The 26,032-nt window shown below is 48.2% G+C and overlaps 8 protein-coding genes across 8 annotated transcripts; 2 read left to right on the top strand and 6 right to left on the bottom strand.

The window, feature by feature from the left end:
- Positions 1 to 1,398: 1,398 nt before the first annotated feature.
- Positions 1,399 to 2,210, bottom strand: N7508_009255 (peptide-methionine-S-sulfoxide reductase; the record flags this gene model as incomplete). Its single annotated transcript, XM_058467318.1, has 3 exons — positions 1,399 to 1,432; positions 1,495 to 1,813; positions 1,934 to 2,210. The coding sequence occupies 3 exons, from the start codon at positions 2,208 to 2,210 to the stop codon at positions 1,399 to 1,401; spliced, it is 630 nt and encodes a 209-aa protein (XP_058315164.1).
- Positions 2,211 to 2,858: 648 nt separating this feature from the next.
- Positions 2,859 to 5,920, bottom strand: N7508_009254 (kinesin family protein; the record flags this gene model as incomplete). The annotated part of the gene is made up of 2 exons (XM_058467317.1): positions 2,859 to 5,667; positions 5,721 to 5,920. 2 exons carry the CDS (start codon positions 5,918 to 5,920, stop codon positions 2,859 to 2,861), a joined length of 3,009 nt encoding a protein of 1,002 aa, XP_058315163.1.
- Positions 5,921 to 7,036: 1,116 nt separating this feature from the next.
- N7508_009253 (uncharacterized protein) lies at positions 7,037 to 7,578 on the bottom strand (the record flags this gene model as incomplete). The annotated part of the gene is made up of 2 exons (XM_058467316.1): positions 7,037 to 7,507; positions 7,576 to 7,578. The coding sequence occupies 2 exons, from the start codon at positions 7,576 to 7,578 to the stop codon at positions 7,037 to 7,039; spliced, it is 474 nt and encodes a 157-aa protein (XP_058315162.1).
- A 178-nt stretch (positions 7,579 to 7,756) lies between these two features.
- Positions 7,757 to 8,449, top strand: N7508_009252 (uncharacterized protein; the record flags this gene model as incomplete). Its single annotated transcript, XM_058467315.1, has 2 exons — positions 7,757 to 8,216; positions 8,277 to 8,449. 2 exons carry the CDS (start codon positions 7,757 to 7,759, stop codon positions 8,447 to 8,449), a joined length of 633 nt encoding a protein of 210 aa, XP_058315161.1.
- Positions 8,450 to 9,500: 1,051 nt separating this feature from the next.
- N7508_009251 (uncharacterized protein) lies at positions 9,501 to 12,336 on the top strand (the record flags this gene model as incomplete). The annotated part of the gene is made up of 2 exons (XM_058467314.1): positions 9,501 to 11,930; positions 11,992 to 12,336. 2 exons carry the CDS (start codon positions 9,501 to 9,503, stop codon positions 12,334 to 12,336), a joined length of 2,775 nt encoding a protein of 924 aa, XP_058315160.1.
- A 2,863-nt stretch (positions 12,337 to 15,199) lies between these two features.
- Positions 15,200 to 15,937, bottom strand: N7508_009250 (uncharacterized protein; the record flags this gene model as incomplete). The annotated part of the gene is made up of 2 exons (XM_058467313.1): positions 15,200 to 15,626; positions 15,768 to 15,937. 2 exons carry the CDS (start codon positions 15,935 to 15,937, stop codon positions 15,200 to 15,202), a joined length of 597 nt encoding a protein of 198 aa, XP_058315159.1.
- Positions 15,938 to 17,422: 1,485 nt separating this feature from the next.
- On the bottom strand, positions 17,423 to 18,795 carry utr2 (putative cell wall glucanase (Utr2); the record flags this gene model as incomplete). Its single annotated transcript, XM_058467312.1, has 2 exons — positions 17,423 to 18,627; positions 18,681 to 18,795. 2 exons carry the CDS (start codon positions 18,793 to 18,795, stop codon positions 17,423 to 17,425), a joined length of 1,320 nt encoding a protein of 439 aa, XP_058315158.1.
- Positions 18,796 to 20,686: 1,891 nt separating this feature from the next.
- On the bottom strand, positions 20,687 to 23,668 carry N7508_009248 (uncharacterized protein; the record flags this gene model as incomplete). Its single annotated transcript, XM_058467311.1, has 13 exons — positions 20,687 to 20,880; positions 20,941 to 21,027; positions 21,077 to 21,194; positions 21,244 to 21,425; positions 21,481 to 21,553; positions 21,604 to 22,210; positions 22,269 to 22,444; positions 22,511 to 22,793; positions 22,849 to 22,979; positions 23,046 to 23,204; positions 23,260 to 23,336; positions 23,386 to 23,442; positions 23,494 to 23,668. 13 exons carry the CDS (start codon positions 23,666 to 23,668, stop codon positions 20,687 to 20,689), a joined length of 2,319 nt encoding a protein of 772 aa, XP_058315157.1.
- Positions 23,669 to 26,032: the final 2,364 nt, after the last annotated feature.

Genomic DNA, 26,032 nt, shown 5'->3' with positions numbered 1-26,032 from the left:
GGGTTGCCCTGGAGATCTTCAATGTGCGACGTAATAATAAGTTGACCACACATACTTCAGTGGGAGTTGGTACATGCTTCATTTTCCCATCGAGCTGAACAAGATTGGAAGGCTTTTTATTTCCGAACTCGCAGTGAGGATGGTACAAGTAATACTACGACCGAGGCGTTAAAGTACCGTGTAGATCGTGATTAGCGGAGTCCTTCGCTAAGGTGCTAAGGGCGCTCGGTCGGGATGCGTGTTTACAGTGCTTAGTACCTAGACAGCCTCAAATCAAGATTTGAAGACTCGCAGTTTACTTGAGTCTCGATTGAGCATCATCATCAATTGGCAAGGTAACTAAGGCAAGGACGCCAATGAGACATATCAAAGACAATGTCCCTCAGGTGGCTCTTACATTTAGTATGGCATTCAGACCCTCGATCTTGGATAGGAGCAACAATTGAGAGCGAGAGTGATGAGCAAAGTAAACGAGAACCATACTGACCCACGAGCGGCTGTCCTTTCCCATAGTAGCACGGTTTTTGGCATGTAACCTTGGAAGTATGAACATGTAAGACACAGCTGAACACCGACGATGTGGCTCAGCTGGTGTGAGTTGTCGCTCTTGCATGTGACCACACTGGTTTTGTCAAATCAGCTGTGCCAATATTTGAACATGGTTGTGTATCTCACTTGAAATATTAAGATATTGCCTAAATAGCTGCATAAAAACACAGCTCTGACGATATCCAGGGAATGGAGTGCGTTACTCTCAATATCGTTCCGAGCATTGAATGACTAGCTAGAAGATAATCCTGGGACGCACGGGAATGAAGAGCCAAGTCCACTAGCTTGATCAATATTATCCCTAGTAAACTGCAGAGTAATTTATCCAAAAAAAGGTCACGAGATCGGTCTCGTTTATCTGCACAGTGGCGCCAGGGGTGTTTCAGATTGTGTGAACACAGGCTGAGTTGATTTATAAATTCAGATATAGCTCCTTCAATATCAGAAAATTGGAAGATAGAGCTGCATTGGGTGTAGTGACATCTGAATGGCTTGAATAGTATCTACCTACTAACCGCTGAATGTTGACATTGGAGTGCGTCGGCCCCTTGAATGGCCAAGCCAAGGCAGCCCGCCACCATAAGCGACAGCTGGAAGAGATGGCTGTAGCAAGAGAGTAGGTTGGCTATGTGATGTTTTAACGTAGGGCAGACAAGCCAAGGCACGATGTACAAAACATATCCTCACACACACTTACACCGACTTTCCAGCACGAAAAAAAGAGAAGACATATATTTGGGTAGTAAAGTCGGAGAATATGCATCATCATAAATCCAAAGAAAATATGTATTGATTATGGTCAAATGCGGATAAAAACTAGGCTAAAATCAATCACAATCTCGAAGCTACTCAATCCGAAAGAGGAGGGAAAGGCCGAATAAAGCTAGAAAACAGTCAGTAAGCCCATACAGAAAGCAAAAGGACAAAAGAAATTCATTCACTTACTGAGCAGGGCACTCATATCCAGCAGGGTTGTTCTGGAGATAGAGCTGGTGATATTGCTCGGCATCCCACCACTGACCAGCGGGCAGGATCCTAGTAGAAAGAGGCGCCTTATACCACTCCTTGCTAACCTTGGCAGAGATATCCTCGGCAATCTTGTGCTGCTCCTCTCCATGTGTGAAAATAGCACTGCGGTATTGGGTACCGACGTCCGGGCCTTGCCGGTTCTCTGTTGTTGGGTCGTGCATGCGATAGAAGAATTCGAGGAGTTGGCGGTAGGTCACGATGGAGGGATCAAAAGTCATCTGGAGGGCTTCGGCGTCTGCAGGGAGGGAAGAAAAAAGGAAGATGTTAGTATCTCTGACGCGCAATTGTGGCTTATGCGCGATCCGGCGCATCGTTGATCAGGTAGGATGCGTTGCGGGTATGGAGTATTACTTACGACCAGTCTGTCCAGAGCATACAGCCCGGTATGAAGGCGAAGAAGTGTCGCCGCCGCAGTAGCCAACCTTGGCGTCAAGGAGGCCTTTGCCGTTTCCGAAATTCTTGCGGTAGAGGTGCTCGACGCCCCAGAAGCAGCCGGCTGCTACGGTCGCGGTCTGTGTGCCTGACATATTGCGCGCTTGGGATTCCGGAGCTAGGGAACGCTTCGGACTAGTTGAAAAGGGACGGAAGAAGCGTGAGAAGAAAGTCGAGGCAAGTGGTGCGGCAAAAGACATCTGCAGAAATTCTGGTGGGGACGTACTCGATAAGAAGTGGGGATTATCGTCGGCAATGGATGGGGTATTCTGTCAAAATATGACAAATCGTGGGTTGAAGAGAAAATATGAGTCAACTAGGTAGAGTGAAGAGGTCATAGAAGAAGAAGAGAGAAAAAAAGAAGGAGCTAGGAAGCTCCAAACGCGCAGTGGCGTCATCTCGGGATCTGACAAAAGCAGCGCGGGGAATCCGGCGTTTGAAGGGCCATTTGGATACAGTGCCCTAAAGCATTGAATGGGTTTCACACAAAACCTGAAAGCGAGTGTATTCTTTCTTGCATTGATTTTGCCTTCCTTTGACCTCTCTTTTCACGCTTCTTTTTTCATGTATTTTCTTGCGTATTTTCAAGTATGCCATCTTATGGTTGTTTAGGGCTGACAGTGGCAAATGACATACACCCAAAAAAATATTATGTGAAATAGAAGCTGGATGCTATACACTCCTAGCAAAACTAATCAAAGACATGATACTATCGGGAAATCCCCACGAATCCAAGTGTACAAGAGAAAAAAGGTGGTATCTGTTGCGCCACCAAAACGCCTATCCGAGTGTCCAACAACGCCACTAAAATTACTCCGGGCTGTGCTTCAAATATAAGTGGCAATCATTTATCGCGGTCCAGATGAGGCATCCGAGTAGCGGTCAGCGGGGGGTGCTGCCATTGCACTTAGACGAATGGCATCCCGACTGGAAATGCTGAGATTCCGAGGTCGAATATCGCCCAACGTAGTGCGACGTCCGGTGTTCTTCATCACGGGGAGAGTATGAGGGCTCAATACGCGAGGTTTTGCGTCCATCTCTCTCTCACTCTTGACCATGCGCCGTGCTTGGGATGCGGTGAACATGTTGTTCTCGCTCGGGGTAGCCGTTGGGCTGCGGCGTCGATGAACTCGTAGGGAATTGGCAGATGAGGGGCCCGTATGAGTGCTGGAGATGCGTCGCATAGCCGAGTTGATCTTGATTGCATCCTCTTTATCTGACTTCCAGTTGTCTTTGTTCTCAGAGACTGGGCTGCTTAAGAAATTTCCGCTGGGACTGCGCACTGCAATACGGGATGGGCGCTCCATGGGGCTGCGGTTCATGAAACTGCTTCCATCGATGTCACGCAGTGGAGAGCTGCCCCTGTCGGTAAGAGGAAGAGTGGATGAAGGCGGAGGTGCCAGTGGTGAACTCCCAGCCCTCTTAGACAGGAATCCGGCTTTGAAACGGCTGCTGTTCTTTTGGACGTTCAATGTCGACTCAGCGGGTTCAGCAGGCTCGTCGGGGACCGGAGATACAGAGAGTGCCGGGCTAGCGACTCTCGGGATATCACGCGGAATAGGAGATCCTGACCGAGGAGGCAAGGATGGCTCACCCCAGCTGGGTCCATCGACATAGTCAGAATCAACCTTCTTAGGGCTCTTTGAGAACTCAGTCAAAGTGCCATCTTGCTCGTCGTCCTTCCAGCGGACAGATCGCTTTGTGGGCTTGGATTGCGTCTTCTTCGGCGAGAAGCTGACGCTCTTGCGGCCAGGTGCAACCTTGCGACGACGGGGAGAAGCTTTGGTTGGGGATGCTGGTACAATAGGAGCAAGGGTGACGGGAGAGTTCGCGCTAGTCACAGGCGGCAAGCTGACCAAACTGAATCTCTTCTTTGGCTTTGTGGGGCTTGCTGGCCTGGCGGAGCTGACGTTCGGGATAGCAGGCATGCTGCCATCTGGCTTGACAAGGTTTGTTGCGGTGTTGGTGCAGTCCTCCATCATCTTCATAAGGATCGTCCGGCCCTTTTTGATGGCTTCGCTAGCATTTAGCTGCATGATCTCCTCGATCGAGCTCATCATCTCAAACTGTGCTTGCAAAAGAAGCTGTACAGCAGAGGTCTCCCCGGCCTTGTCTTGTTCCACAACAGCTGATAATGCCTCGCGCTCTGCATTGGACCTCAACAGCTCTGCTTCTCGGTTTAGGTTGGCGAAGTCACTATTGTCGGTTGTATCAAACTCCTGGAGTTGCTTGGCGGCATTTTCAACAGCCGAGTTCACTGCGCGATCCCAGTTACTCTTCGATAATCGCTGGTTGTAATGGTGTCTGCTCCCTTCCAACTCAAGGAGGATGCCCTGTGCAGACTTGCGAACGGCATACAAGTTGGACAATCCTTCCTCATCCTCGCGCGTTGCACAAATGTTATCAAAGGCTGCGATCCAAGACGATAGAATGCCAATTCTGCGGCTGATTTGTCGTAATTTCAACATATTGCTGGTCTTTTCCTGCCGCTCAGACAAGGTATGCTCATAAGCACTACGGATGCGGGCGACGCCCTCACGCAAAACAGCATCTTTCTTTTCATTCTGCTTGCGGAACTTCGCAAAAGCGACCTTTTCGTGATCTTTTGCCTGAGCTTTAAGCTCGTTGATCATGTTCATTTGCTCGTCAATCTTGACCAAGAAGTCCTTGACGTGGCGGTTGACATTGAAGACATTTCGAGTCACCTTGGTCTGGATGTTCTTTGCTCGGTTGGCATATCGAAGAGTATTCTGGGTCTCGTCAAAGTGTTGGCTCGAAGGGCTGACACAGACAATCATAACAGTCTTACAGTTTCCACCCAGAGCAAACTTGAGGAGTCGGGTGAGCTTTGAGTTCCGGTAGGGAATGTGGTTGCGCTTGCGAGGATCGCACAGGGCGTTGATGCAGCTGCCCAGGGCCAAGAGAGATTTGTTGATGTTGGCACCTTCGAACAATCGCTCGCCTCTGTTCTTTGTAGCGCTAGCACGCTCGCTTCCGGCCAGATCGATGATGCTGAAAGTGGCCATTGTGTGGGGTTCATTGACGTCGGCGTTGCGATCTTTCTGGGCGATGTTGATCTGGAGAACGGCGTGGGATCGGGATGAGGTGGCATTTGCTTCGGTTGGGGACATAGTGCGGCACTCGTTGCCTCGCATGATCATATCCATGACCTGTTCCACATTTTGCGGGTGATGGCTTGACAGACCGGCGACGGAGACTGACTGTTGCGAGTCTTCGCGTAGCATAAGCCCTCCCTTGCCACAGCTTCCAGTGGGAACAAGCAAGTCGCGAATGGTTTCATTGTAGATCTCGAGATAAGAAAGGGAAATTTCTGTCGACTTTTCGCTCGATCGCTCGTCAATGCGCTCAAAGAGCTCTTGCATAGTCAGGAAGATGATACCTGGCTGCTGAGCAGTTCCAGTAATTGTGTGGGTTTTTCCACAACCCGTTGCACCGTAGGCAAACACCGTCGCATTGTATCCATCGAGTACGTTGTCGAGAAGGCTGCGTGTGGTCGATTCGTAAACCTCCCCCTGAGAGGCGTTCTGGTCGAAGATGCGATCGAAGGCGAACGTTTGATCCTTGACGCGCTTGCCATTGGGCACCACGCTCCTGGAGAACTTCTGGACAGGGTTGTCCTCTGGGGGGTCAAACACCCTGTTCCAGTCAATTTACTATATCTAACAACGTCACCAGATGAGCAAACTCACAAGCATCGGTCATCGATGACCTTCACAATGGACCGAATACCCTTCTGGTTAAGCTTGGGTGCCGGGGCACCTGCGAGAGATCCATCACCGAGAAACAAAGGCCCGTCATCAGATCGAGTGATTTGAGCTGCCTCCCTAATGGTAAAAGGTCGAACTCGGACTGCAACGTTGATCGATGAAGCGCCGTCGGAGGCAGCCATGGTGAAGGTCGAAAGGTCGGAGTCGTGTCGAACCCCCGAGTCGCGTGGTTGAGGGCCGCGTCAAACCAGTTGACACCTTGAAAAAGGCCGGGGTTAGATGAAGTCAAGAATGTCGAGAAGAATATGTGGATCTAAGGGGAAATGGGGTATAGGATGCAGTATTCTCCGAGTGTGTTTCATTTGTTGATGCTTGTGCGTGTTGCCCGGCGGTTGCCCGAGCAACCATTTATAGGACGTTTCATATACCTTCTATCCCACGGGATAAGTTACTTTATCAATTTACATTGAGATCTAGACGTTGATCAAGTTGTGGGGTTGTGCGGTAGCCGCTGCCATCGCAGGTTACTGCAGGTCTTCAATATCTAGAAAGTAGAACTCATTTTTGTTTCTTTTTTCGTCTCTTTTTGGGTCTCCTCTTAAGCCTCTTCCATAAGGGCTATTTTCGTAGAACGAGGCCAAGACGAAAGATGGTTATACTTGGCTTTTTTCCAGACGGACTTAACGTCGGTGAATGGGCGTGTTCGTATCATGTTCGTATGATCAACCTCGTTTGCCTCACCTTTTGTCATCGCAGACTATTCTATATTCCAGACTGCCATATTCGGGGCCTTGTTCCCAAGATCCTCGGGATCTGACTGGCAGGACTGGCTGGGTTTCAGAGCGCAAGAAGCTGATTAAGCCCTGAATAAGGTGTGTGAGCATGCAGTCAGAAGAGTCTTTTTGGTTCACGTTTGGATTTACTGAGCTCACAAAATATGGCCCTCACACTTGTGGTGCCACCTAGTAAATTTTGACGAGAGCGGCCTATATCATGACCAAAGTGCCTTTGACCTCTTCTTAGGCTATTGTCGAGTGCCTCAGGTCCTCGTTATTTGAAAATGGTGAAAGAAAATACACAATACATTGCACATCATAATGAGCTTTCATACATTGACCCTTAAAGCTATGCACAGATCTCTAGCTGACCTGTTGGTATCATTTTGATCGTAATAATTGTCCCAGCATCACCCACCTGAACGCCATGCAATTGAAATAACTCAAGCCTCCCCCAAGCGCCATAAGCCATTCTAGACGGGGTACCCGACGCCTTTTTCGAGCCAAAGACTAAACAAGCTTTCACTCTTCCTCCTCATCATCGAAGGTCGGGATCAGGACATCCCAGCCGGGATCTTCGTAATCAAGTTCCATCTCGTCTTGGCCGTCATTTGGTTTGCGGAAGCGAAATGCAACTGTATGTCCGTTCTCAAGACCAGCGGCCATCAGAGAGACTACCTCCTTCTTGGACTTTCCTTTGTTTTTCTTTGTTGTGGCGTCCTCCTCGTCTAGCTCCGGTGCGTCTGCGTCGAGTCGTCTCCAGCCTTTCTCGAGATCGGCGCGGTCCATGGGCACACCGAATTCGATATCAAAAGAATCATCGGGAACTGAGTCGCCATTGATATCGTTTATTCCTCGTGATTTCAGAGCTCCAAGCAGCTTTTCCTTTGCGGTGTCGAGCGACTCATGAGTATGAAGCATCAGAAGGACAGTGGTCTTATGCTTCTTGAAGAAGAGGGTCGCCGCGCTTGAGTCGAGCTTGGATTTTGGAGGCTATCCCGTTATTAGAAATGTTTCGTTGAGTGGCGCGCTTCATCTGTTCCTAAAATAAATGCACATACCATTCTGGAGATTGTAGATGATTGTTGGTGATGTGTCTGCGATCTTTGAACGTGACGGCGGAGAATCCGGCGTGACTCCGCTTTCCTCTCCGACTTGAGCTTTTGAGCTTTGCAGACCACTCACCACTTCTCTACGGCTCTCACACCATCAATTTGTCACTTCTCTCTTAACTCATCCAGTATGGAGGCCAACCGCCCTCCCTCCATCGATTCTTCGCAAGCAAACTCCGTCCTTCTCAGAATCATCAACTGGGATAAGCTCTTCGAATGCGACAGCCCGCCACGATTAGGAATTGACGTCAGCAAGCGAATCCCCTATGCTACAATGTCTGCCTTCATGTCCGGTTCCATGCTAGGATACTATCACGGCAGCAAAAAGGCCGGCTTCGTGTTTCGAGCGGAAAATGCGCATCGCTTCCCCACAACCTCGCCAGGGTGGTTTCAGTACCATAAAACAAAGAACTACATTAGTGTGGTGGGAGGTGTGAAGGATGGTGCGAAGATGGGATTGAAGCTTGGTGCTGGTGCACTCACATTCTGTTTGTTCGAGGAGACGGTGGATTATGCCCGACATGAAGAGAGAGACTTTTTATCGACAGTCACTGCCGGCTTGTCATTCTCGGGCATCTACAGCTTGCTGGGTGAGTAACTCAATGTTCGACTGTGATTATGGGAATCAAGGCTAACATACTACTCCTCAGCTCGCCATGATGTCTACACCGCCGCCCGTACAGCAAAGCTTGGATTGAAACTAAGTCTGACCTATGGACTTCTGCAAGATGCCCTTGAGGCGATGAAGGGGAACCGCCCTGCCTATATTGACTTCATTATGGGAAACCGTCGATCCAGAGTTGAGAAGGAAGGATCAATCTGATCTCATATGGTCAAGCACAAATTACTCCCAAGCTTGTCCCATGTGCAGCTTCGCCTCCCGGCCAGCTTGCCCAATTCTTAACACCAGAGACCGTCACTCGTCGGGTCACCGGTCATCGCCATCGCCACATATCGCCTGAGACATGCCGTATACCATGGCAGCGCTTATACCCCAATCCCGATGGCACGAACTATATGCCCCAGTCGATCCAGCCTGAATCAGTATACATGTACAGTACTCTGATCACCGCAACCCGCCTGAGAGATTCGGCCCGGTCACATATCCCGGGACCTCATTTACATAGGTGGATATTCAAACTGTGGGATCACCGACAGTAAGACTCATATTCTGCTATGTAATCTCTACATTTTGATACCCAATTGTCTCAATAGAACCAAATATTCACACATTCTTCCGGAAATTGACTGCTACATTGTCACACGTGACCCACCGGATTCTGCAGAAACGCGAGTCAGGGATCTTTAAGGAAATTAAATGAAGACTTTAATGGAGATACCAATAGATACATGGGAATAATGCATGACCCGAAGATAAAAGTGTAGTATACCTCAATCGAAGGCGAGATTGACCGGATCCAGGCCTCTGATGTATATTGGTACTTTCTTTGTCTGTAGAGCCGATCCCGCATGCAGGTGCAAAGAGGATTGACCGCTTACCCCCACCAAAGAAAAGTAGCCAAAGTAGAGTAGAAATGTTTCCCTCAACGCGAAGTCATTTGAAAAGTGGAGGTTTCCATAGAGTTTCCGAAGGATCCCAGGTGATCGGTGGAGAACTTTGACGTCGCTGATTCACCCCCCACCTACCTGAGCTCTGACACTTCCTCTTTTCTTCTTCTCGTCTGTCCCAATGTCTGTTTCCTGGAGCTCGACTTAATAGCCCATCCCTTCCCATTGGGTGTTGAAAATGCCGATGCGAAGTTCGACCACGCTGCTATCGTCGACGTCATCGCCTTACTGAGCTCTCTAGGCCTGGCCATAACGTCTGAACTATTCCTCCCACCTCTTCATTTACAACCGCGACTTCGATCACAATGCGTCGCCATGGCAGGTCCAGTGGCGGGCCTACTAAGGCCGCCTCACCCATGTCCGACACCGTCTCCCTCATACATTCGTTTGATTCGGTCCTAAACCCAAACCGTCCCGTCCGACCCTCGCCCTTGGCCTCCTCCCACATCAAAGCTTTGCCGCTAGAGCTGGTGGATCGATTGCGCTCCTTCCCGCTGTTTCAGGCCACACCGGAATCTTTTTTGATTGAGGTCGGACAGCACCTGCGCCCGCAGCTCCATGCGCCCAACGATTACATTTTGACGGAAGGCGATGAGGCCAAGGCCATATACTGGCTGGTCCGGGGCGCTGTCTCGGTCACATCCCGAGATGGTGAGAGTATATACGCCGAGCTTCAACCTGGTGCGTTCTTTGGCGAGATTGGCTTGCTCATGGACCGTCCTCGCACTGCAACCATTATTGCCCGGACTCGATGCATGCTGGTCGTGCTCACAAAGGACGATTTTCGGAACATATTGCCCCGATTTCCTCAGGTTGAACAGGCTATTCGAGAGGAGGCGCAGGAGCGATTGATGATTTTAGAGAAGAAGAAGAAAGAAACATCTGCGCCTGCGCTGGATCTGGATCCGCCGAGCCCCGCACGGAGGGGCTCAAAGAGACTGCGCGAAAGCTTCTCGAAGGATTTGGCCGTTGCTGAAGATGATGAAGATCTGAGTGCCAAGTCTGTGTACAAAAAGAGGAAGTCCCCGAGTCCCGGCCGGCGGGATGGCTCCAGTGCATTGGCAAACGGATTGGTGAACGTACGGCTCTTACTGAAAGAGCTTCCCTTGTTTTCAGGTCTACCGGCAGATATCCTTCATTTTCTAGGTCTCAATGCTCAGCCGCGCTCCTTCCCTCCCTTCACCGACATCATACGACAAGACTCCCAAGGCCGCGAACTTTACTTCATTGTTCGCGGTGAAGTTGAGGTCTTGACAGAAAAGACCGATCTAAATCACATATCTGATCACAAACCAAACGGGATAGAACAGCCAAAGTTTGAGATCAAAGCCCGATTAAAGCAAGGTCAATACTTTGGCGAAGTTGTCAGTCTAGCATTGGCACCACGACGAACCGCTACCGTTCGGACCGTCACTTCAGTCGAATGTTTGATGCTAGATGGTGACGTTCTTGCTGAGTTTTGGCAGAAATGTCCCAGTGGTGTACGAGAACAAGTGGAACAAACTGCGCAAGAAAGGCTTCAAGCTGCGGCTGACGGGGACGTCGTCATGTCAGATGAGACCGACTCCCAGACTTCTATCACCGATCTCGCTCTTGATGACAGGGTGAAGATTACTTCCTCACGTCGACGCTCAATGCCTCTCTTGACACTCACTGAGACCGAGCTTGATGGTCCGCATCAATCTTCCCCAGTGGAAGACCAAGATCAAGCCGTATTGCGGCCGTCTGATCCTGACCCTTATCTCAGCATGGGACTGGATAAGGTGCGGCTACGCAGTCGCCGTGGCTCGGTAGCTCCGCTGACCCCCGAAGAGGTTTCTGGAGAGCACCAGCGCTCGTCTCCCACCGAGCCGCGCTCTGCTGGCTCTTCGACACTCGCTCTTCCAGAAACAGTCAGTTTCTCAAAACCATACGAACATGAACGTCCCCGGAAAGACGGCTGCAATGGTATCCTTCCAGACAGTGTATGGTTGAATATCTTCCAATTCCTCGAACTCCACCACCTTCTCCGACTAAGAGCAGTGTCGTCCCACTGGTCTGAAATCCTGACCAGATCTCCAGACGTTCTTCGTGATCTAGACCTTAGCGTCTACAACCGCAGGGTCACCGATAACGTCCTCGTCAAAATCATCTGTCCCTTTGTCGGAAATCGAGCTCGTTCCGTAAATGTCAACAACTGCTTCCATATCACCGATGAAGGCTTCACAGCCTTGTCTGCTACTTGCGCTCCAACCACTACTGTGTGGAAGATGAAGAGCGTATGGGATGTTACAGCATCTGCCATCCTCGACATGTCCAGCAAGGCTGTAGGTATCCAAGAGGTAGACCTAAGCAACTGTCGCAAGGTTGGGGATACACTGCTTGCACGAATCGTCGGATGGGTTGTACCTGCCAATCAGAAGCCTGCCGAAGGCAAAACTTCAACCATCAAACCCTCGATTCAGACAGCAGAATCCACTGTGTACGGCTGTCCAAAGTTGAAGAAACTCACGCTGTCTTACTGCAAACACGTCACTGATCGTTCCATGCATCACATCGCGTCTCACGCTGCTGGTCGGATTGAAGAGATGGATTTGACTCGTTGCACCACAATTACGGACCAAGGGTTCAAATATTGGGGAAGTGCTCGGTTCACCAACCTGCGGAAGCTCTGTTTGGCGGATTGCACATACCTAACAGACAATGCTATCGTGCACCTAACCAATGCGGCGAAGAACTTGGAGGAGCTTGATCTGGTAAGATGGCCTTTTCAATTCAACCGAAACCAGAAATACAACACATACTGATGGAAAACAGACGTTCTGCTGCGCATTATCAGATACCGCAACCGAGGTCCTCGCCCTACAATGCTCACAACTAAAATATCTAAACATGGCATTCTGCGGGTCTGCAATCTCTGACCCTTCCTTGAGAAGCATCGGTCTTCACCTCCTTTCGCTCCGACATCTATCGGTGCGTGGATGTGTTCGGGTTACTGGAATTGGTGTCGAGGCCGTAGCGGAGGGCTGCCACCAACTCGAAATCTTCGATGTCAGCCAGTGCAAGAATCTTTCGCCTTGGATCGAGGATGGTGGTGCTGTCCGCTACCAGCCAAAGATCGAATTCAAGACTGTTGCTACGAGCAAGAGGCATCGTCGGTGAGCATGCAAGTTAGAAACTTGAGCCCTCTTTCATCAGATACCTCCGCCACACTTGCCTTGTCTTCAAAGTGTCACTCAAGACTCGAGATCTGGGATGACCCTCACTTACCTTTCGACTGCATGATACATTTACTGGCACATAATGTTAGTTCACTTGAACACCTCTCTTCTTTCTCTGCTAATATCCTTCTAGTTCTCCTCTGCTACTGTGAACCATTTCGGCGTTCAGGCTATCTAGGACAGTTTACTTCACCTGTGGATATGGATTTCGTTCTTTTTTTCTTGCGTCGGCTCCGGGTTCTTGAATTTGTATTTCTGGGGGTTTCGGGTCTATCTATTCCCGTGGGCAGGTCAAGCATGGCCGGAGTTTAAAGATTGATGGCATGGTTTTCATGTGGTTCGTTTCTTTTCTTGACTTAATACTCGGGGATGTTCTCTTATTTTTGACATCTTTTCATTTACTATTCACGAGATAATGCTGCACATCTAATTGATTCAAGCTGATTGTATTATGCACCAGAAGCTCAAAGGTAGTCATAGCTCTCTTGATCTCCGCTGAAAGCTAAGCATACCGTGTCTGGAAGATGCTTCACGCAAGACCAACGTGCTAGACATCGATCACCACACCATCGAAAAACGGTCTTGATCACTCTCCAGACTTGGGAGATGAAGTGGTGGAGTGTTTATGTGAGTGCTGGCAGTTCGAAAATAAATAAAATAAATAAAGCGCCTGGCAGGAGTCGATCGCTGGCGTGCGCAGAAGCCAACTTTGAGGATTTCCTAATTAGGAAATGAGCATGATAACAATGTAAATATGGCCTTGTATCTCAGCGACAGTCCCCAGTAGCTGAGCGGTATCCCGAGTAGAGCATTTCATTTTTCATGAGTGCTTTCATATAAGGAAGGTAATGAAGCGCTACAAAAATTGAAATTTCTCTCCGACCAAGACTCCATGCTAATCATTTCAAGTATCACGTCGACTCGCACATTCATTCTGGGCATCTGCAATTCATGTCTTGTCTATACTATCTCGCCATCCATGCTGTCCCCTGCCTGGGTCATACTCTTGTGCCTCTGCCTAGATAATTTTCCGCATATGAAAGATATCGTGTTTCCTGATCGCCGTGATCATGCTTATATATGCTTTCAATCTTGCAAAGCAGTAGGTCTACAACTTGGCTGGTATTCCCGCTTGTTACATTGATCACTAACCTATACCCTAACAGTATACAAAGTCTGAAGATCGAGGATAATTCGCTAGCCATGCTATCTTTTTTTGGTTTGTCTATGCCAAAACAAAAATGTTTCGGGCATTTTATGTGCTTCCTAATCTTGGCATGCTGTAAAAGACCGGATAGCACTTATGTCCTCCTCGGGATACCTTTTCGGTTCCTCCACGTCTTTTTCTCTACTTATATTCCCTGTTCTTAATCTTTTCTACACTGATCACTTCCTGCCGTTAATATTTCCTACTCTTGGTCTTCCCAGCTTTTGATCTTTCCTGCTATTGATCTTTCCCGCGGTTATAGAATCATTTAAGGAAAATATACTATTCATATGCTAAGATGTTAATTAAATTACCTACTGACATACTTTCCTGTCGTTAACGTTTCCCATGGTATTTTTTTTCTGCTGTCAACGCTTCCTACTCTTGATCTGTACTGTTCATGATATTTCTTGCTACTGACATTTCCCGACATTTACGTTGTTTTTTTTAGCGACCCCCTGTCTTTTTGGGATCCCTTCTCTCCCACTCAACCAACCATCTGCGCCGTCCATTGCAAGAAGAAATGCAGGATCCCTAGATCAGACTTTGATCTCGGTTTCAGTCTAATATTGAGTTACTTATACAATCGCTCTTCCACCCATTGCATACATTCGAGGCTGATTTACCTTCGTTTTGATCTTCTTTGCAGTGCTTTCTCTCGGTATTAAATTCAACTTCATATCTACTAGTGATATTCGAAGATTATGAAGCTTCTCTTTCTTTTATCTCACATTCTTCTCACCTTTGCTATTACTTCATCACGTAAAGCTTGCTTACCTTCATCCGTTTGTCCAGCTTACCTTGTTCTCTCTTTGCCGGTCCCTCCTTTGACAAACATTCCCAGCTACACTCCTCACTGGACACAGTCAGCTTTGGCTTTTACCAGTCCCAATTGTCACCACCCTTTATCCCACATCCTCCTGGATTGCACTGCGGAGTAGCATCAATGGCCGAAGAGGCCGCATGGTTCAAGTTGAACAAGGCGAGAGCCTTGATTCGTGAAACCGAGCTGTGGGTATGTATATCCCCACAACAGCAAACAAAGTTTCATACATACATTAACATGTTTAACAAACAGGCTAGGGGTGACGGCCGACGCACACTTTCCACTGAGCTGTGCAGGCTAAATTGCCGGATTGGTGGAGCTATGGACAAGAGCCATCTCTACCCTCCCGAAAAGCCCGCCCCAAGGGTAAGTGATACCTCATTCGCTTGTATGGTACATTAACAATAATTACTTCAGAAGACGCAGGTCCGTGGCCGCCCTGCGAATTGTGCTCCCCAGCCCTGGCAGAAACCATTTCCATCCCAATCAGATGGAAAGTCTGTCCGTTTGCGCACTTCATCTGGAAGCAATGCACCTCTTCCAGCCAAGAAAAACGTGCCAGGTGTTCCCCCTGTTCCACGCCATCTTGCAGCTCCGACTGCCCCGAAAACTATGCATCGGCCTGTTGCTAGCAAGCCCTCACCCCGGGAGTCTACTGGCCTCGATAACGTGAACCCGCCTGTTATTATCAAGCTCTCGCCTCAGGAATACATGATTGATCTCACCGAGGATGTCGCCGTCGTCTCTACTGGTTTGACCGTGCTGGATAATCTACCGCTCAAGGAGAAGGTTGAGTCCCCGGTCTACATTTCTGATGTGAATATCCCATCGCCCGTTGAGCCCGAGTCGGAGGAAGCACTGATCAGTTTCGAATCTGACAGTGATACCCACTCGAAGGTGACGTCTAAAAGGAAGAAGGCCTTGGCTGCCGCATCCAAGCTTTCTCCCATTGCTCCAGTCTTCAAGCCATCTGAAGCCATCCCAGGTAATCTGATCTCCTTTGATGATGACGTCGAAATCGCGTCTGTCAATGTGGCCCCTGAAACGGCCTCTTCGGACCAAGATATCATCCAAGATCCTCAATGGGAGGATATGGTTGTCGAGGTAGATCTCACGACTGTGACGGGTCTTACCAGTTTCAGGGTGAACGAGAGCCGGGACGAGAGCGAGGATTCCGAGCTGACAGACGAAGAGGTCGCTGTGATACCTCAGTCAGTGAACACTCCTGATGTCCCTAGTGACATGGAAGCAGCTGTCAGTCCTGTGGATGTGGAGCCCTCTGCGGTCAGACCATCTCGTCTCTCTGATATCGCAAACCCCGATTGCCTCGAACACCCACATATGGCAGATGGTGGAAGTGCCATTCTGGAACCTGTGGATGAGAGCTCCTTGGAAGTCAACCCCAATGTGGGTTTGGGCCTCATTAAACTGGCTAGCAACCGCTTTCTTTAAATACGCAGGCTTCTCGAGCGGTATTTGAAGGCTAGGGTCTGCGTGTGAGTTACACATGAATCTCTGAAAGGACATAATTCTTTTCAGCGTTTTCTGTTTGTTTGTTTGTTTGTTTGTTTGTTTCTGTAGTTATCTGTTTTGATTTTCTTCAAGAACAAAAAATCAAAAACCAAGAAAAAAAAAGAGAGGCTGAGAACGTTGTTCCAGCAGTGTGTCGTTTGCTACGGTAATTAGGAGGAAGGGTATGGTAGGTACATATGGGCACGCAGCATGGCTTTTTTTCTCTCTTCAAGCTTGGAATTTTGCGGCTTTGTTCAGTGCATTTCATTCAAGAAAATTAAAATGATTGCATGCGCAGGGTTAAAGCAATATATGATCTATTGCTTATAAAATCTGTCTCAGTTTCGTAGGCAGCAGAAGAAATCACAGCTCAACTTCAGCTTTGACTGGTAGTATGGCTACATAATCTAAATAGATGCCTTTTGAAATGGCCAATGAACTGGACTAACCAGTGGATCAAAAAACCAACATCCTAAAGTAGAAGTCTTCTAGAAAATGATACAAACCGAACGAGTTCTTTGTGACCTCTCAATCCTCTCTCCGTAGTCCATATATCCAACGTCTGGCTTGCACTTGCTTTACTTGGGTAATTAATCCGAAAAAGAAAGTCCATACGACCATGACGATCGGTTTCACCTCGGTTTAGTGCTGCGCCGAACACATTGGGCATTCGCCGGCTCTCAAGTATCCACCTCATTTCCCTAGCGGCCATAGCTGCTAGTCTGAGACAAGGCAGAGCGCGCACTCAGATGTGGATTTTTAGGCCTGTGGTATGAGACAAGAACAACGCAGGCATCACAGTATCGGTGTCTGTAATTACTGAGACTCCTTCCACCGGACTTGATAAATTTCGTGTTGTATGACAGGCTCCACTAAAGCGTGTTCCAGTATAGAGAACGGCAACTCGGTAAGCCCGATACTTTAAAGAGACCTACCTACTTGATGATCCAGATTCAACCACAGCATAAACTCTGAGACAAATATAGTAAATTAACTAGAGCCTCCCATATATAGAATAGATCCCCCAAAAGAATCCAAATAACTATTTTCCAAGCATGTGCAGGTAAATTCCAAATCATTACCAAATTAGCGATGTGTAGCGTAAGAAAGAGAATCAAAATGGTAGACCGTAAACGGCCAGAAACGCCGAGCAGGTATGTAGCATAAAAAAAAAAACTCTGGCGAGTGCAGTGTGCGTGTGCGTATGCGTGTGCAATGGGACATCGGAATATCACTAGGAGAAAAGGAGGAAAAGAAAGCGCAAACGGTACAAGGTACAGATCCAAAGAGTAATTCATTAGGTGATTTGTTCAAGGTTCAGGTTCAGTCAGAGACAGACACGAAGCGAAAGCATAGAGCCAAAAATGTACTTGATGCGGGATGCGGGAGGCACTGCAAGAAGAGAAGAAGAAGAAAAAGATCCAAAGTGGAAAAAGCCAAAGCCAAGAAAAGTAAAACAGGCGCTCGGTATGGACAGTAAATTTACAGTGTTACCAGGCCGACGATGGCGACCAGGACGGCGAAGAGAGAGCCGCGGAGGACGTGCTCGGTCTGGCTGGCGGCTCCGTTGTCCTTGGTAACGTCTGTGCCCTGGGAAAAGCCAGACGAGGTGGTAGACTCCGAGCCGGAGGATGTGGTGGTACCGGTGGACGAGGAAGAGTCGGCGCTGGAGCTCGAGTTGGAGTTGGACATACCGCCGGAGCCACCGTTGGTGGTGGGGATGCTGTTGGCAGCGGAGGTGGTAGCGGAAGTGCTGGAGGTGTTGGCACCGAGATCCATGTCGAGGCCAGTGGCGCCGAGGGAGCCGAGCACGGTGTCGTTTCCGGTGATGGCGACGTCGCTCTCCATGGCGGCGGAGTTGGTGTAGAGGTAGGACTTGTCACCGGTCTTCTTGACGTCCGAGGGGGCGTCGTAGCACTTCACGCTGACCTCGCCGACGGTGGCGTAGTCGTAGCCCTTGGACTGGATGTCCTCGCTGTTCCAGTCGATGGCACCACCGGCCCAGTCGATTGTGCCCTGAGCATTGCTGGCCTGGCCGGCGGGCCAGAGGGACATCTGGAGGCGGGAGGGGGTCTGGGGGAACTGGTACTGCTTGGAGGTCTCGTTGTAGGTGTCGGCCTTCTTCAGGGTGCGCTGGACGGAGCCATCGACGATCCAGTCGACCTTCTCGGGTGTCCAGTCGATCTCGTAGGTGTGCCAGTCGTTGAAGGTGTCACCGCCATCGACGGAGATATTACCGCTGTTGTGCCAGTCGAGAACACCCTGCCAGTAGTAGTTGGTCTGGACGTTAGTCAGGTCGGCGCCGACCCACTCGTAGTCGATCTCGTCCTTGACGTCGGAGAGCAGGATGAAAGCGGTGACAACACCCTTGCCACGGCTGGACTTGATCTTTCCGGAGATCTTGCCGTACCAGATGTAATGGTTGTTGGCGAAGAGGGTACCGACGCTGTTCTTGGGCATGGTCATGATCAGGTTGCCATCCTCGGTCTTGGGCTTGCCGCTATAGGTCCAGTCGGCCTTGCTGGCATTTCCGAGGTACTTGTCCTGGGAAACGGCGTTGTCAAGGTTCTCCCAGGTGTAGGTCTTCTCCTCACACACGGGCATAGGCGCGCATGAGTCGAGCGAGTAGGAGGAAAGAGGGTCGCATCCGCCGAGACAGTAGGCACCGGTGCCACACTCGCCATATTCTGTGAAAAATTAGCGACCACTTGCGATTGCGATCGGACGCGAGGCAACTCACGGGAGCAGCAGGGGTATGTCTCGTCGGTACACTGGCTGCTGGTGCTGCACTTCTGAGCAGCGAAGGCGGTAGCCGACAGGGCGGCCAGGGCCAGTGGTGTCACAAAGCGAACCATGATTAATTATGTACTGTTGGTATGTACAGCCGAAATGACAGAATTTACTCGAAGAATTTCAATCCAAGCCACAGGTGAAATGAGTGGACTGTGGAGATAGGGGCAGATAAAAATATCTGTTTATATAAACGAAAGACAGCAAGTGAAAATGAATCACTGCGAAAAGTTGGAGGTAACGAAAGCAGAGGAGATCTCGAAAACGGAGAGGAGGAGGGGGGGGGGAGGGCGTGATTAATATAATTCAATAGAATGGGATATGAGCAACCAAGGAACTGAGAGTCCACACTAACCCGATTGGGCTCAACTCTGACCAAAGAAGAAAGGCGCAAAAGGCAAAAGGGTCTTTTTTTGTGGGGATTTGGAGAGGGTTAATCGGGGTTTCCCGTCTGTGCTTTGTATTCCCCTGAAATGTAAATGTGCGTTACTATGCAGGTCATTTAGGGTTCACTGTGGTATGAGAAGGTAAAGACGTCGTCATCTGAGTGACTCGATATTATCATCTCGTTTCCTTAGTGTAGTGTCTAGTGGAATTAGAATTAACCAAACCGTCAAAGTGAGACATCAGACATCTCCCCAGGTGTTTGTGGTGAGATAACGGAAATTGGTAAGGTACCGTAAAGCCACTAGCGCCTGACCGCTTGGCACTCTGAAAACACTTCCCCCTTCGATCTTCATGGGGTTGACATTGATCGACATCACAGGTTCACGTTCATTTACACACGTAGCAACCTTACACTTCCTTACCCTTGACGGTGTGCTTAGAATACTGTCCGGACCTGCAATTGAACCGGATTCCATCCCTACTCCACAGCGCTTGGAACCGAATCTTTCGCCACGCGAAGCTAAACTCTTCTAGTCAAGTGCTGACTGGGACAAAGAGAGGAAAAAAAAGACCCCAATTTTCAATACTCATTTTACCCGAGCACCCACAGAGCCAGGCTTCCACAAATAACAAGCTCCAAGACCATGCCACGCCTGCCAATCCCTGGGCGCCAAACTTCCCCTAGTCACAATTCGGTCGCTTTAAGGCACTCTCGGCACCGAGCTTCCGTATTCCTATGTCCACTCCGTGACCTTCGCCCCCTTAACTGTATGCCTATCACGAGTCAGTGCCTAACCTTATCCTGGACTAGTCACGGGCGTTTGGGGCCATCGTTCAGAAATGAGAGATCGACTCCAGAGGCTCGTTCTCGTTCAGGGGCTGATAAGCCTGATAAGCATATCTGTCGCTTTCGGAGGGTTTTATAGGTTTGTGTTCAGTGGTATGTTTCTAGAAGGTATGTGGCGATCCTGGATCTACGGATACACATCATCAGATCTTGTTTACTTTACTGTTTACGCCCAGGTCAGCCAGGGAATGTGTCACGGTGGAATGTAAGGGGGGGGGGGGGGTGATTATTGGTTGCTTTTGTCCATTTCATCATAGTAGACATTGTCTGTAGACGCGGTCTGATACCAAACAAGCAAGGCACATTTTCTTCACTGGCTGATCAAGGGCCGATTGCCTGTTCCGGATTAGTTTTTCTATTTTTGCATTGTTTTTCTGGTAAATCAGTTCGCAAGGGATATCAAGGTCATACAGAGTTCTATGATTCGTTCCATTTCAACGATGCTCAAGCTGTGAGTGGATACAGTCATTGAGAGCTCAGAAACTCGATAAGATGCACATATAAACAGCAAAGGGGTTATGAATTTTGTCGCTAAGCTATCGACGATGATGTCAGACATTGAACGACGCTCCCCCTTCAATTGCGTTTTGTGATGTCTTAGGCTACAGAACCAAAATCAAGTTTTGGTCTTTCCATTGCAGATTGGTTTCGCGTGGAGCTATCCCTACCCCCATTGCCCTATGGAAAAGCTTTGCGAACAAATCTATAAAAAGAGTTTTCAATCAAAACTCTCCGGGTCCCTTCCCAAAGTATCCACCTTTAGGGACAGTCAACCAAGGGACCGAGTTGGCATCGTCGGTATTAGATCCCACAGTGTTTCCCCACCAGTTGAACGCGATAGAGTGGTAGCCAAGCGCAAAAAAAATGATGATTGTTGCAATTGCTGTTCCAGTGTCCATGGCAGCTTGCAGTAGATCTACGTAAATGATGGGTCAGTCATATTCTTCAAGGGACAGATTTGGAAGTCGGGACTCACAATTGTAGCGTTTCCACCAGTCAAAGGCGCGCTTGCGGATCAAGTAATTGAAGACGAAACCGACTATGAACCAAAGAGAGTATTGGGCTATTTGGTCAGATTTATCATAGACAATGCAATGATATCGGGGACATACTAGTGTTCGCAGGTGGTATATTACCAGCCGCATTGAAGAAAATTGGTACGTTGACATAGCGAATCCAGCTGTTGGGGTAGCGGCGGTATAGCAGATATACACTTGCAGTAACAATAGGCTAGACTGTCAGTAAGAGAGAGTCAAGGATGTGATGTAGAACAGCTTACCCCGATGAGGAAGAAGTATACAAGTCCGTTGTACACCTGCCCAGACTGGAACATTCGTTGCGGGCCAATGGTTCCCCAAATCAAGGATGCATTGTACATGACCTTGGCACCGTTGCATGTGAATCGTTGCTTGTTGGTTGACTCGCATAGATCGGTGATGTGTCCCATCATCCATCGTAGAACTGTTATACCTTAGCTGCATGCCGATGGGATGGAATACCAGATGGTCAACTATACCTCCAGTCTGAGTTGCTGTTGCTAGGATGCTAGCATAGATCTGACCAAAGAACAGAACGCGCGGGGGAATTTTCTGAGCAATAAGCATATATAAACCAAGGAAGGAAGTAAGATAAAACTCACCATATATTGCCCAAGCTTCAAATCCTGCGCAAAGTCCATACCGTGCTTTACAGCATTATACCCATAACACTTAACCATCAAATTAGCAATCGGCTTTCCAGGCCAAGCATACCCAGCAATCATTTCCGTAATGATATTCAGGAATACACGCTGGTTAGTTGTACCCTGAAGAATACCCTCAGGAACCATCAAAAGCACAGCGAGCCCAACACAAACAACAATAAAGCCCCAAACCGGCAACTCAGTGTCCCAGAACTTAGTTGTCAAGATACCTAAACCGATCATCACAACCGTAAGAAGACCATACCACCATTCCGGAACTTCTTTATAAGCACGCATCAAACGTCGATGAATATCTTCACCACCATGCTGCGAGTTCTTGAGCCGAGCGCAGATCTCCGTGCCGTTGTATAGGTAGGTATGTACCACGATTGCGGTTACTGCGGCAAAAGACAAGCCGTAGGTGAGAGAGTAGGACATTGATATGTACATCGGGGAGTACTCCTTGTATTTGCTTTCTACGAAGTTAGAGCTTGCGTCGATGACGCGGGACACGTTGTATGAGCCGCCTGTGTTGTCGAATGTACCAGAGGAGAGGAGTGGCAGGCTGTTTTGTCAGTACATGCATGGTTATTTGTGGTTCAAGTTGGGGGGTAGTTACTTACTAGGCGCTATACCACACATTCGAATAATATAGGATGGGCGATAAGAAGAAGTAAAATAGCACCACGACTGCGAATGCGTTGCAGGTGATGTAGAATGGTGTGGTGAGTGGGTAGCCGGCGTAGTTGATCTGTGTCCAATCGAGGCTGATGGGGAGTAATCCCAAGCCGGAATTCATCTGACTAGTTAGTATCGTCGTAACGTCATGGGACGGCAAGGGGGAAAGAAAGAAACAAGACCTTACTCCGAACAATGTATTCACTTTCTGATTATGAGGTATAATCCAAGTGATGAAAGCAAATGTACTAAGACTGGTCCAGATATAATCCGGGAACCAGAATGCCACAAATGCAAAGCCTGTGATGTAGGCAAAGAAGCGATACCGAGTAATTGTCCAGCCATTGGCCGGTGTGCGGCCCTCAGGCTCATGTAGCGCACGGAAGAGGACGGTCGAGGATAGTGAAGTAGGCCAGACTAAGGCTGCTGGGTATACGATCCACCGGCGGGCAAGGCCTGTCAGTCCAAATCTAAGAATGGTTAGCTACTCAACAATATGGCTCGTGGCATGCAGAATAAACTTACCCTATCATCTGGGTTGTCAAGAGGTATAGGAAAGAGAAACCAGCTCCAAAGTCACGGTTCCAGTATACAGGGCTGATGATCGCTACCAGGGCGCCTTGTGCATAGGCGGTGGTTGCACTGATGTTGACGCACTGTAGTCAGATGTTAGACTTTTTTTGAGCTGTTTTACTTTGTCAGAAGGGAATAAATTTACTCACAATAACAATGAATGCGTGCTCCTTGATGGTGAATTTCCCTGGGTTGGTATCAAATGAAAACATTCCCAAAGGGACCCTCCATCTAGGAAGCTTCTCCCATGCTCGACCAATAGGGAAGACTAGTATTTGAGCGACGACATAGCCAATGGAGAGGGAAGGCTAAGGAACGTCAACAAAAGCTGCATACACATTGCCGATGGAAGAAGGAACATACATATCGAAGACCGAAGAACTGGTTGACCCCGGAGAACAGTATAACAAAGATCGTCATCAATATCCAGGCCCGGACAGCTGTGATATTTGTTAGACTAGGTTCCCTCGTGTATTAGGGGAAACGTACTATTACAAGCGAGAGTAGGATCATCTTTGTTGGACACACAAGCCGCAACTTCTGGAACTGTGGAGTATAAGCATAAGGTCTACCCTCATTGTATAGAATTGAACTCACACGGCGACTGGTCTCCCTCTACGCTCCATTTGAATGCTTCAACTGGCGTGAGCTCTGTTAGGTCCGATCGATACAACAAGTCTTTCGGGTCTCGGTTGGTGTTCTCTGCCTCCAGGTCCGAGGTCGGAGTCTCAGAGATATCTGGGTTCTTAGTGGGACTTTTGGAACTTTCCATGTCTCGAATTAGGCGCATATGCCAAATAAAACTGATTCAGTCAGGTTCCCAGGCAGGAAAAGATGGAGAAGGGCTGCGTTCTGTCCATTTCTTTATATGGCCCAAGCCAAGTCTGTGCAATTGTCACGATAGATCCACCCAAGATGATAACATGTCATCCCCGCAAAGGCACACGCTGACGCGTTCTGCTCTTAGTCTCGGAGTCTTAATACTAAGTAGTAGCGCAGGCCGGTGACTATCAAAGATTGCTATCATATGCACTAGACTAGATAACACATTGAGTGTTTAGCTGCAGAGAGCCCTACGCGCTTGCTCAATATGAGAAGTTCTCAATGGGTATTTTTTACATGATTTGATCGCGCCATACATGTTGTGATTGAACCAGTGGAGTATTAATAAAACGCCATATAGCCCCCGAGGAACGTACATCTGAGAAGTCGCTCAATACCCCACATCGGGCAATCCCAAATACCAAGCTCCATAAGGCGAGTGGCCTGTTTGCGCTAAAAATGTGTGAATTTCCGTCTAGATCATTCGACGCTAAGTATATTGAGAGGGGTATCTTCGGACTAGCCCCGGGGCATGAAACTACAGATAACGTTGGTTTTTGAACTCACCAATGACATGCTAGGTGGCTTTCTTGGCCTATTTCTTGATCCATAAGCTTCTTTGATCGGAATACTATATCGGAATTGTATTTGCGCGTGTCTCTGGCGTGGTAAACACTAAGTTATATCATGTAGACCTTTTCAACAGCATGGGGAGTATGGATGTATACACATCGTGATCGACCAAATCAGCAACAAACGACTATTTCCTTCAACAAAGCGCTTAGCATTGATGCATACCCATGGCCAAGGATAAATATTATGGATTAGAGTATAACTGTAAGATGCCATAAATGAGCTTCCGGGAAATTGATGAAACTGATCGAGTTCAAAGTGTTTCTATCTTGTAGCTTCTGTGAAACGGTGGAGGATACAGCCAGACTCCTGTAGCTGCCACTTTGCCCTGTTAGAGTATTCTCCTTCGTCTCTTGGGGGTGATTGTCTCAAATCTGATGAATATTTAACCTACGGAAAATATAAAGGCATGGTTATAAGTTAAAGCCAGGTTCCTTACCTCATCAATTAGGTGTTATGGTCTAGTGGTATGACGTCACATTGTGGCTGTGATAGCCCCGGTTCGATTCCGGGTAACGCCAGTATCTTTTTTGCTTTTTCTATATTTTTATCCTTTATCGAAATTCTCTCTTTTTTTTTGACCCTTGGTAGACCAGTGTATACTACATATATATGGAGATTTTTCAATTAAGTTGTTTTCAGCAAATCTCATGCATTTCTTAGAGCTTTACAGGCTTCAGCCCTGTAGCGGCATGGTCCCAGGCACATTTCGCGTCGCAAATTCATAAAAAGTGGACAAGTCTGTATCCTAAATCCCTTTTAATGTAGATCAAGTATGAAAATTTGGTCATTATCCTTCGTGGTTTTTTGAGTCGCTTATTTACAACTGCATACTGAGTAAGACAAGACTGTGCTAGCGGCTCTTGATATTATATCGTCAGTTTAGCAAAGCTACGGATATGTATTGAAACCTTCGGTCATTGAAAAGTCCCCAATTACCTCCTCTAAATCAGCATTTGGCCTATACACAGTGTTTATTTTGGCTAGGACTAAGGCTGCGCTTGGTACAGTAAGATTTTAGTTCGTTTCTTGGGCTTTTTGGGATGTTAAGTAGGCAGTTGTGTGGTTGTGCTTGGAGTATATATTTTTGATGCAAGGCCGTCAGATATCCCACAACCATGGTACAACGCTAGAATAACAAACTTCCATGTACTAAGCTATGATCAATACCAATATGACCACCAAGCTTTTCACCATAATCTCTATAGCCTCATATTGATGAAAGCCCGGATATCTCAATCTGTGATGCAATAGCCACGGTAAACAGGATAGCTGCATTGGATGCTTCATTCAAACCTCACGGTTAACTCTCTTTCAAGCCTATCAACGATTCATGATATATATCAAATTTATTCATTTATATACTGATCACTGAGTACTGCTGTATCATTGCACAATATCCCTGGGCCTCCATGCATCCCAAATCGGATACTTTTACTTCGCACCATAATCAAACCTCCAAATCACTTACCTTCGAAAACCAAAGACAGCCAGCCTCATCTCCTCCCTCAGCCTCAACCCCTACATCTACGGCATTTAGATCTCATACCAGCCCAACAAAACACAAATAAGCCTCATCCACTGAAAAGGTACCGAGCCACACAAGAAGTGAGCAACCAGAGCACCCATCCCAAGACTGACAGCAGAGAGAAGGGATAAGCTAACAGATATAACTGAGATC

The sequence above is a fragment of the Penicillium antarcticum genome, assembly GCF_028974205.1.
Source record: "Penicillium antarcticum strain IBT 31339 chromosome Unknown utg000009l_segment0_segment0, whole genome shotgun sequence".
NCBI lineage: Eukaryota > Fungi > Ascomycota > Eurotiomycetes > Eurotiales > Aspergillaceae > Penicillium > Penicillium antarcticum.
The sequence above is the reverse complement of the archived record's forward strand: the minus strand, read 5'-3'. Positions and strand labels throughout refer to the sequence as shown.